The sequence below is a fragment of the Chionomys nivalis genome, chromosome 2 (genome assembly GCF_950005125.1).
Source record: "Chionomys nivalis chromosome 2, mChiNiv1.1, whole genome shotgun sequence".
In the NCBI taxonomy this organism is placed as follows: Eukaryota; Metazoa; Chordata; class Mammalia; order Rodentia; family Cricetidae; genus Chionomys; species Chionomys nivalis.
Genome location: NC_080087.1, coordinates 123,697,777 through 123,709,183, shown reverse-complemented (window position 1 = coordinate 123,709,183; position 11,407 = coordinate 123,697,777). Strand labels below are relative to the sequence as shown.

The 11,407-nt window shown below is 46.1% G+C and overlaps 1 protein-coding gene across 2 annotated transcripts in view; it reads left to right on the top strand.

Annotated features, from left to right (window-relative positions):
- Smarcal1 (SWI/SNF related, matrix associated, actin dependent regulator of chromatin, subfamily a like 1) overlaps positions 1-11,407 on the top strand; it is a 48,863-nt gene that overhangs the window by 3,256 nt on the left and 34,200 nt on the right. For both annotated transcript variants that reach the window (XM_057763148.1, XM_057763147.1), the window contains 5 exons: positions 103-153; positions 3,433-3,645; positions 4,177-4,227; positions 9,197-9,383; positions 10,988-11,138. In XM_057763148.1, coding sequence (XP_057619131.1) covers positions 103-153; positions 3,433-3,645; positions 4,177-4,227; positions 9,197-9,383; positions 10,988-11,138 — 653 coding nt within the window. The remainder of the gene's footprint in view (positions 1-102; positions 154-3,432; positions 3,646-4,176; positions 4,228-9,196; positions 9,384-10,987; positions 11,139-11,407) is intronic.

The following is an 11,407-nucleotide window of genomic DNA, read 5'->3' as shown; positions in this document are numbered from 1 at the left end:
AACAACTTTGAGTTTGGCCTCTATCTGTTCAGGAAATAAACTCTTACAGAGTGTCAGAGTACAAATGGAGACAAAAAGTGCTGAGCCTTCTGTTTATTTCAGATCCTGTTACGAAGACATGGGACTTCACCATGGCCGACTACAGAGCCCTGAGTAAGTGGGACATTAGCAAAGGCTAGCACCTGATGATGGTTCTGTGCACTGGGCTCTTCTCAGCCCGCAGCTGCACCTGATGCTGGTTCTGTGCACTGGGCTCTTCTCAGCCCGCAGCTGCACCTGATGCTGGTTCTGTGCACTGGGCTCTTCTCAGCCCGCAGCTGCATGGTGTCTCTTATCTCTCCTAACACCCACTTTACAAACGGGGAAATGATGTCTCTAGTGAGCAACTAATGCAGGGACACACAGCTAATTAGTTATGCAACTGGAATTCAAACCGGAGTGCCTGTTCCCCTTGGGCTGTGCCAGCTCCAACAGTGACAGGCAGTTGTGTCAGGCCTTGCTCCTAAGGAGAAGATTGTTTAACCTCTGACACTGCTTAGCGAACCCCAAAATTCAGGAGCTCAGGCAGGTCCATCCTGTGGTGTCCAGTCACCGCCAGCCCTGGGTGTCCCTCTGTCTTCTGTGTATGTCTTATAACGATATTTCTGTCCTCTTGTGGAATATTTAACTGGGCAAAGATGTGTTCCATTTGTTTATGTTGCAGAGTATTACTGTAGCTATGTGTCGGAGTGTTACATTTGTTTCTGCTGCCTTTGTTAACGGTGTAAAGGTGTGCCACATTTATTCCTGCTGCCTTTGTTAACTGTGTAAAGGTGTGCCACATTTGTTCCTGCTGTATTTGTTTAATTATGTAAAGATGTGTTGCTGTTCACCTTGCCTGCCTAAGGGACTTGAACTGCTGGTAGCTGGGCAGCCAGGTGGGGCTGGCAGGCAAAGAGAAAAATAGAAGAGAATGAGAGAGAACGAGGGAGGAAGAGAGGGAGACACCCAGGGTCAGAAGCCAGGCAGCCACCAGCCAGCCAGACATGGAGGAAGCAGGAAAGTAAAATACACAGGATGAAAGAAAGGTAAAAAAGCACCGAGACAAGCCGTAGATAAAGAGAAAAAGATTAAAACAAAAGGTAAGATGATTCTGAGCATTCATAACTGGTGGTTGGGGAGCTGGTTGGTGACCCAAAAGAAAGCCCGGTACACTGTCCCCTTTTCCTGCCTCTTTCAAAGAAATTCCTGTGTCTCTTGTTTCCCATTCTCCCCTGTTCTCAGCAGCCGTGTCCACACCCACTCCTCTCTGCCCTTCAGGAGCTGAGGACCAATGCTCAGATTACTTCTCTGAGGATCTGGCCCATGAGGTAGAATTCTTTGGGTTCACCAGGACATTTTCTGGGTAGTGATGGGCCAATTTCTGTGGAATTTTCTCTTCTTTCCGTGGTCTCTTCTTTGTAAAACATGTGACTAGGTAATATGCTGCTCCTTGCTAGGGCTGCTGTGGACTAGACCTGCACAGAAACATGTTTGCTCGGTTCTGAGGAAAGGAATCTGAGGTAAAGTTATAGGCAGGCTTGCTCATCCCTCCTGAGGCCTTTCTCCTTGACTTTTTGTTTGGTATGATTACTTTTAATACTGCTCCACCTATTTTTTTTTTTAAAGAGTATTAGGCACAAAAGTCTCCTTGTGTCTCTTTAGATAAAGTTGACTGGAGTGTGTGAACCCTCTGGATACCCTGAAGTCCCCTGCAGTGGCTTTGGATTTATAAATTGTATTTCCATTTTTAAGTTTCACATAGGCTTATCATTTTAGTGTCTTTTTATATTTTTATTTCAAATTATATATATGTGTGTGTGTGTGAGTGTGTGTGTGTGTGTGAATGTATAGTTTGTGTATTTGTTTTTTCAAGACATTGTTTCTGTACAGCCCTTGTTGGCCTGGAACTCACTCTGCAGACCAGGCTGGCCTCACACTCCTAGAGATTCAAGTGTTTCAGCCTGCCAGGTGCTGGGATTCAAGGTGTGCACCAACACTCCCAGCTTTTGTTTCCTTTTTTAAGTACTGAGGATTAAACTCAAAGCCGTGTGCATAGTAAGCAACTACTCAACCACATCCTTGGCCCAGTTATTCTTCTTACACTTACTGATCTAAATGTGTCTGTGGATACTTCATTACTTCATCTTGCGCCCCCCCCCCCCTTTCTTTTCCTATAGTGTTGGGGATGGAATCCAGGACCTCAGCTGAGCTAGGTCAGCACTTCAGTATTGAGCTGTATTTTTTTTTTTTTTTTTGAGCTGTATTTTTTAACCCTGCCCACACTCAGCTCACAGCACATTAGTGTCCAGAGAAGGGTAATTGACTCCCGGTCTCTGGACTCATCCATCACTGACGCTTGGATTCTGTAATTTCCCACTTTTTCTGTCATTAAGTGAAACAGTGTTACATTTGTGGATCATCTGTACCCTGCCTTTCTCATAAACGTTTTTATTTTAATAAAGCTAGCAGTTCTGGGTGATGAGTATATGGCTGTCATCGTTATAATGGACCACTGTGAACCTCAAAATATTTTGCACTATTGAATGTGGTAAATTTTGTACTTTGTCTTTTCCAAAACTTCATACTGACAGGAAAAAATGACTGATTGCATAATGTTTTGTTGTATGAATATGACAGAGTTACCTAAGTCATTTTCTTGCTGTTTAATTTGCTTCCTGTTTCCTGGTTTTCCATCCTCAGTGTGCAAAGGTTTATGTTTAAAATTTCAGTTCCCGGAAGTAGAATCTCTTAAAACTCATGCTTATTTCACCAATTTCCCCAAAAGTTTTTTTTTCTCAAGTAGTAATATAAATGTTTTTCTGTGTCTTTTTGTTTGTTTGTTCGTTTTATCTGCAACGTTGATAAATAAAAAATGGTTTTTCCTTCCTTTGGTTGTTGGTAAAGTTGAACATTTCTGTTTTTGATCCACTCTCCCTGCTGTTTCTAGTGGGCTGCTTCTCCATGCTTTCCTTTTGTCCTTTTCCTCTTTGTTAAGTTTTCTGCAAATGTCTTGACTTAGCTAATTTGCCTTTTAAGTCAGTGTCGGGTTTTTTTTCTTTGTTACTTTCTTTTGAGACCACAAAGCACATCCGCGATATGTAATAAACTAACGTGGAGAGTTGTGTGTCTGTGGCCTGTCAGGCCTGTTTCTCATCCTGTTCTCTAAGCAGTGGTAGAGTCGTTCTGCCTAGGTGCCAGGGCGCTCTGTGGTGTGTCAGCTCCAGCAGATTCTCCGGCCTACAGAGTTTGCTGACAGCATCAGCCATCATCACAAGCTACACCCGTTTTTAATTCAGGATTTTAAGAAACAGAATTGGCTGCTCTGTCTTGCCCTTCTGGGTGTCCCGGGTCAGGTGACAGTCATCCAATGCCATCCTCCTAATCACTTTGGTCCTTTCCTCCTCTTCACAGTGAAAGCGGCCGAGCGACTCTCCACGGTCTCCCTCCAGCCGTTGGAAGAGGTTGATGACAGTGGCAGGGGACAGACCAGCCTTCCCTCAGCTCCGTCCCTTGCCTTTGTCTCGGGGAAGTGCATACTCATCTCCCGCACCCGCTTTGAGGTTGACATTGGCTATTCAGAGGAGCTGATCACACTGTTTAAACAGATGGATTCCAGGAATTACGGCAAGTGATTGACCTCTGCGGGCTCCGCAGATCTGTCTTTGTTCACACTGAGCTTCCTGAGAGAGGGATAGCTGTTTCTACAGGGCAGTGACCCCTCAGTTGTCACAGAGAGTGAACTCGTAATGGCACCCACTTTATCTCTAAGTTTTCCAAAGAGAACATCCTACTGTTTTCTTAATTGCCTGGTTGGTGTTGTCTTGGCCAATGTAAAGTGCATTGCTGCTTTGACTTTAAACCCGTTTGTTTCTATTTTGGCCTTAGCAGAACAGAAAAACAGCAGCTGCCCTACAAAGAAATGCCTTCCTGTACCCTAAGACAGTGGTGTCAAATTTAGGCATGCATGGAAACACGCCTAATAGGAGTTAGCGCTTTAGCTATGGATGGGGGTGGATGTGTTTCTAATAAGTTCCCTGGTGGTGGCTATGGTACCCACCTCAGGACTACCACGTCCATCATGAGAACTTGCTGGAAGTTCATGAAGTTGGGAAGTGAATGAATGAGTGTGTGCTTCTTTCTCTCTTCTCATTGCAGATGTCAAGACCAGGAAGTGGAGCTTTCTTCTGGAGGAGCACAATAAACTCAGTAAGAAAAGCCACCTCTCTGCTTTTCATCACGGTCTTGACCTTTAGTAGAAGCCTTAGCTCTAAATCGCTCAGAAGGGAGGTTTCTCCTCCCTGCTGCCATAATAGTGGTACCTTCCTAAGCTTGGGGGCAGAGTAGCTGGTGAAAGACGTACTTGGCTTGCTCTCTTCAAGCCTGCCAGTCCCAGCAGCTTTGTGAAAACCATTCGGACGCAGGGCTCTTGATCCATAAGGGCAAGACGGTACTGTTGAAATTCCCAGGGCCTGGAAGCCTTCCTGCCGTCATAGACAGCTGAAGGGAAGGATACAGACTTGGGAACTCAGGGGAGTGCTGGGATGGAAGTGACTTTAGACAACCTCAGTTTACCTCCAGAACTGGATGACCAGAAGGTAGGAGAGTGTTGTGGTTTGAGGCTGCATCTGGGGTTGCATCTGTCAGATGTGGAAGTCTGGACCTGATGTGAAGAATTTGAACAGGACTTAGAGACTGACCAAGAGAAGGGATGAGTGCACAGCTACCGTGACCACAAAAGGGAGCTGCCTGTTTGGCTTATCATTGTATTCTTCTTGGACAAACCTAAATCCTAATGTGCCGGGGACAGGTGGTTGTGGTCATAGCCTGTGCTGGAACACTAGTCTCTAACTTAACACAGCAGTGAGTTTTCACAGTTGTTTCCCTCTTCCTGGTGCCCTGTGGACCTACGGGACCCCCAGAGGGTGGGAGGAGCTGTGTGTGGGTACCAGTCATAGCAGCGAGCTAGCCAGCCCGGGAGTGTGGAGGCACGAGCTACCTGCTCATCAGGGGAGGGCTTTGAGGAAGAGGGTGGAGCTGGGTTGCTTTCTGTGCTCCATGTCTCCTGACATATTGTGTAGCATCAGGTATCAGGTAGATGGCTCACTGTTTTATGTCCCACTTGCCCTTTTATTAAGAAAAAACATCTCTTGGCTGGAGATCATAGAGGATTTGCCTTGCATACCTAAGGACTGTGTTTGATCCAGTGTGTGTGTGGTAGCATGTGCCTGTTATCCCAATACTCAGGAGGTGGAAGCAGGGGAAGCAGAAGTTCAAGGTCATCCTTGGCTACCTAGCAAGTTGAGGCTAGCCTGGGTTACATGAGACCCTATCTGAAAAAAATTTTTTTTTCTTGTTTTTAAAAATTCCTATATGTCTCACTGGCAGACAAATACAAAGGAACAAATAAATACAAAAGAAAAACACTTTGTTCCTTGAGGAAGGCCTTGCTGTAAACGGCGGGATCAAGTTGAATAGGAGGTGGTATTTTAGTATCCATAAAATCTGGCTGACGCAGTAAAATGGCCAGTGTGGATCTGAAGTTCTCTGGCAGCTGTTTGGAGCTTTTGACTCAAAGGAAACTGTTGGCTTAACCTGAATTTTTGATGAGAGACAGGAATTAGTTCTTTCCTGTCACATCATTGTCTTCCTTGACCAAGAAAGACAAATATGTGAGCAATAAAATTCTCTGCCTTTTATGGGCCGACACCGCAGGATTCGTGGCATTCACAGGTGATGCAAAGCTTGGAAACTGTCAGCCTTCCACAGTGCTTCCTAAGATTTTGTAGACTATAGACCTTAGGATATCTAGTAAACTCAGTTCTTCTTGCAGAAAATATACATAATGGCCACACTTCTCGAGTTTGTATTAGACATTAGTAATTTTCTCGGCCCTGAGTTGGCAATTTTTACATGCTTTTTCCTGGTTACATTGTCCCAGTAAGGAAGCCTTCCCTTTCCTTACTGGGGACATTTGGGAGTCACTGTAAATCAGGGGTGGCAGAAACAAGATTTAAACTCCTACTGCATTTGTAACCTGACCCATTAGGCAATCGTGATGCCAGCTCTGAGCACTGAGGCCAGAGTGGGCTCTCTGAAAAGAGCCTGGTCCTCACCCTGGCTCGGTTTCCATCGGTGCTGCAGACCTGGGGAGCTCGCACCGTACTTCACACCTGGAGATCCTCATGTGTGAAGTCGGATTGTTGATGCCAGGCTAGTGGACACGTGCTTGAGATGCTAATTAAGAAATGGCGGTGATACCTGAGTGTGTCATCAAGGACATGGCGAGAGTCATTTCCCCTAGGACAGCGACTCTGAGGTTTCTCTTCTTTCCATGTGACTGGACGCCTTCTGCCCGCAGTGAAATTGGCATGAGGCCTTTTGTTTTCCCTGGCTGTCACAGTCCAGAAGGGTTCTCTATGATCTTGTCTTGTCAGCTGCTGTTTGGAAACACTAGCATCTCAGCTGTGTGGCTAGTGCATCCTGCCAAAGAGCTTTTTGTAGAAATGACTTCTGTATGACTCATGAAGCCAGACAGCACATGCCTGTCATTCACCAGCACCGAGAAGGGACAATAGGCAGCGCCGCCGAGGAAGGGTGGCGTTCTCAGAAATGAACTAGCTGAACTAGCAATACGGGGCTTTGGAAACAGAGCTGTGGGAGACAGTGGCATAGGGTCCTTCCCCTCTGAATGGTTGAAAAGCATGGGGTGCTTACAGAGGCCTTTGCCGCCAGCAGCTCTGCGCTCCCGGCTGGCTTTCCCAGGTGTTTGGGTTCTAAAGAATGCTGGAATTATGATGAAAATGGCTTCTGCCAAGTACACTGAGTGCTCAATCTCCTAAAGTTTGTATAAATTAGCATATTCAGATTTAATTTAAGAGATAAAAAGATTTCTACATCAGTATAGAACAGCCTACTTTAATTTTTTTAGCAGTCTTTTTTTTATTGATTTTTATTGAGCTCTACATTTTTCTCTGCTCCCCTCCTTGCCTCTCCCCTCCCCTTCAACCCTCTTCCAAGGTTCCCATGCTCCCTATTTACTCAGGAGATCTTGTCTTTTTCTACTTCCCATGTAGATTAGATCCATGTATGTCTCTCTTAGGTCCTCATTGTTGTCTAGGTTCTCTGGGATTGTGAGTTGTGGGCTGGTTTTCTTTGCTTTATGTTTAAAAACCACTTATGAGTGAGTACATATAACTATCTTTCTGGATCTGGGTTACCTCACTCAATATGATGTTTTCTAGCTTCATCCATTTGCCTGCAAATTTCAAGATGTTGTAATTTTTTTTATGCTGTGTAGTACTCCATTGTGTAAATGTACCACATTTTCCTTATCCATTCTTCAGTCGAGGGCATTTAGGTTGTTTCCAGGTTCTGGGAACAGCCTACTTTATATTCCATCAGCCTTACCTAATTTCTAATTTCTATTGTTAATTCTGTTTATGGAAACTTTCCAGAAACAGCTGGTGTGTGTGTGTGTGTGTGTGCGCGCGTGTGTGTGTGCGTGCGTGTGTGTGCGCGCGCGCGTGTGCGTGTGCACATGCATGGGCATGCACATGCTGTGTCGTGTGTGTGGAAATCAGAAGGAAACCTCTGGAGTCCCCACTTTCTATCTTTTTATACAAGGTCTCTTTGTTGCTTTTCTGCTGCATACATGAAAGTAGCTGGTCCAGGAACTCCTGGGGAATCTCCTGTGTTCACCTATCATCTCCCTGGAGGAACCTGGGATAGCAGACTCATGTTCTGAATCTGGCTTTTACATGAGTTCTGTGGTGTAGGGTTTTATGTGGATGCCGTTGTCCGTGTTGGGCACCATTCTGTAACATGAGGACCTGCTTGTTGGGGTTTCTGTCCTGCCCAGTTCCCACAGTCGTTAGGTCCCAAAGAATCATGCAGAAGGTCTACATAAGTTATAAAACTGATTGGCATATTAGCTCAGACTTTGTATTCGCTCTTATAACTTATATTAACCCATTGTTCTTATCTATGTTAGGCACATGGCTCAGGACCTTTTTTAGTGGGACAGGTCACATCCTGCTTCTTTGGTGTCTGGACAGGACTGGGGGAAGAACTTCCTTCTTTCCAGAATATTCCTGTTCTCATTGTCCCACCTCTACTTCCTGTCTGGTTTTTCCGCCTATACTTCCTTCCTGGCTACCAGCCAATCAGCATTTATTTAAAACATGATTGACAGAATACAGGCAATTCTCCCACACCAGTTCTTGGTATCCAAACTCTGGTTTTCACGTTTGCACAAGTTCTTTTACTAACTGGGCCTCCTCCTCCCCCTCCCTCCCCCCACACACGTGTTCCCAGTGACAGACACTGTAGCTGCTTTGCTATAGAGATGACAATATAAAGCCTTAAGAGGAGATAGTTATTTTCATATGAAACAAGATTGAAAGTCCATGTTTTTCTCGGTTTGTGGCCTGTGCGTGGACTCTGCTTTTTGATAGTTTGTTAGTAGTAGTACTGTCTACCAGTCTAATTGGGAACCCCTAATGACTTCTTACTAAAGAGCACAGTGTTTCTTCTGCCTGTTGACAGAAGGCGATTTAAGGGCTCTCTTCCCCCAAATGCTGAAGTCATCAGAACAAAAACTAGACTAGAACCATTCTAGGAAGACTTGCTTTTTTAGGATCTTTCTGGGGTGATTTTGAATGACTATAATATATTAATAGATATGAGCCTTTATGTCTTTAAGTGGAACTATAAAGAAAGAAAATTAAAGATCAGCCTGGTCTACAAGAGTGAGTTCCAGGACAGGCTCCAAAGGCACAGAGAAACCCTGTCTCAGAAAAAAAGAAAGAAAAGAAAAGGAAAGAAAGAAAGAAAGAAAGAAAGAAAGAAAGAAAGAAAGAAAGAAAGAAAATTAATTACTTTAGTTGAAAAATACCCACAAACACCAGACGGTTCTTTTTATTACTGTATAGTCAGCCAAACCGCTTTTGCACTATGAATACCCTCTTATCTGTAGGTATTAAGGACCAGAGAAAGCGGACACTGGCTGTCGTCTGGTCCAGTGCCCAGCTAGCAACATGCTCTGCAGCGAGCCCTCTTGAGAAAACAACATGCAGCAGAAGGCCTCTTGCTGAACTGTGTGCTAAAGCCCTTTCTCTTTCCCAGGTCTTTCGGACTTGTGCATTCTGGCTCACGTACCTCTGCTTTATCTTTCCAGTTACAAAATCACGTGATCTCCCGCAAGTTAAGCTGGAGCCTCTACCCAAGACAGTGACCCTGGCTTTTGCCTCTCAGCTGGAGAAGACGTCTCTCAAAGCCAAAGCAGATATACCTGAAGCTGATCTTTCCGGAGTGGATGCCAAGCTTGTGTCTAATCTCATGCCCTTTCAGAGAGAGGGTGTTAGGTAGATTCCTGATCTTCCTCTTGCTCTCTCTCGCTTGAATTCCATCGCTTAGCACAGGTGGGGTTCAAATGCTTCTTTTATGAATACTTACACGTATTCATTGCATCCATGTCTGGAAGCATCTAGATTAAATATTCAACATTAAGTATTAAACAGCCAGGTGTGTTATTACCAAAGCTTATCGTTACCATTGATTCCCAGTTCCATGAGTCAGCCAGGGCTTTGGATTGCAGGTGTAGAGAAACCTGGTTCTCAGCAGCGGAAGGCAAGAGGTTTCTCCCCAGAATTCTCTGCTCCAGCTTGCTCCCTGCTCAGCCAGGTGTTCTTTTCAGGCTCTCGTGGCTGGTGTTCCACAGGTGGGCGGCCCAGACTAGTGCTGTTTCTGTGCTGCAGAGAGGGAGGAAGGCTGCTTCCTATGGCAGCTGAGGAGATGAGGAAGTTTCCAGACGGGATACCTACTGGCCCGTGTGCTGCTGGGCTTTGGTGTGCTGGTCTCTGGTCCCCAGACAGCTGCTCGGTTTTTGCATCTTGGGAATCTTACCAGAAGGCCAGGGGCAGCTGAAGAGTCTTATAGTGCCCACAAGTTACTGTGTAAGAAGGAAAGAAAAGACCTGTTCCGAAGCTCACTACTCGGTTTCTGAGCCAGCAATCAGTTTTTACAAATAAGATGAAAAAGGACTGGAGTTTGGAGCAGGGGACCAGATGTCTGATGTGCAGAATCTTTGTAGTTTCTCAGTGATTCATCCTCAACGCGAGCAAGTCATTTCACTGTTTCTGCTCTCGTTACTTCCTCCCTTCTGTGGGATGATGGTTGTAGCAGAACCAGTTCCTCGGTGTTTAGGACGGTGCCAGGGCTTTCTTACTGCTTCTCCCAATGGTGGGTCAGGTACTATGCTCCAATCTCACTGCCGCAGTTGGAGGCACAGCTACTGAGTGACAGAATTGAGATTCCAGTTGAGGCCCGTCTGGCTCTCCTTGTCTCCATGCTGTCAGCAAGGCCCAGTGCACTCAGGTGCTTCAAGGTGCCTGGAAGCTGCCAGCCTGTGGAAAAGCCCTCCGCGGAAGCCGAGCTCTCAGCCTCTCCTTCTCTGTCCCTTTGCCCGTAGCTTTAGTTTCTGCCGGCCCCACTCTGCTCCTGAGCATATAGAATGAGCTTTGATCCTCAGAATGCCTTATTTCTAACTCCGCTCATTTCTTTCTGTCCTTCCTGGCACGTTTCTCAGGGGAGAGCAAACCCCTGGAGTGGGTGTTGCGTCATGGCCTCTCATGTTCCCCTGTGCTCCTGTGCTTGGCTCGGACGGAGTTTTCTCTCTGTGGCTTCACTCTTGACTCTGTGGCCTGTGGTCTTCTATATCTCCGTCCAGTGTACTTGCTGTTCTGCATTCCACTATCTGGTTCCCTCTTTTCCTCTTATTCTGTCTAAGTGGCTCCTGCCCTGTCCTTTCTGGGAGGAGAATCTGGCTGAGAGTGGGGCCCATTCCTGTCAGTGCTGCGGCCTGCATAGAGGGGCCCCCTCAGCTCTGTGTGGTAACGGGGTAATTAAGACGGACAGAATGGCCCCATGTGACTGTGATACTCACCTTACCCTGTCTGTCTGCTTGCAGCTTTGCCATATCCAAAAGAGGCCGCCTGCTGCTTGCTGATGACATGGGCCTGGGGAAGACCATCCAAGCCATCTGTATAGCAGCCTTTTACCGGAAGGAATGGCCACTCCTGGTGGTTGTGCCTTCCTCTGTGCGCTTCACCTGGGAGCAGGTTAGAGTGCTTTGCATTGGAATCACTGGGAAGGGTTTCCTTAGGGCTAGAACATCAAAATTATAGTGTAGAAGTGAGGCCTGGTATCTTTCAAGGTCTAGATGTGGGTCAAAGAGCAGCAGAAAGATGAGTCGGTCCCTGAGAACAGGGAGTTATATTATCCCCAAAGGGAGGAAAGCCAAGCAGTTGCTAGCTCAGAGACCTATGCCAGTCCCTCAGCAGATACTGTACTTCTGTGCCCTTGTAAGACCTTTCTGCATTGCACCCGA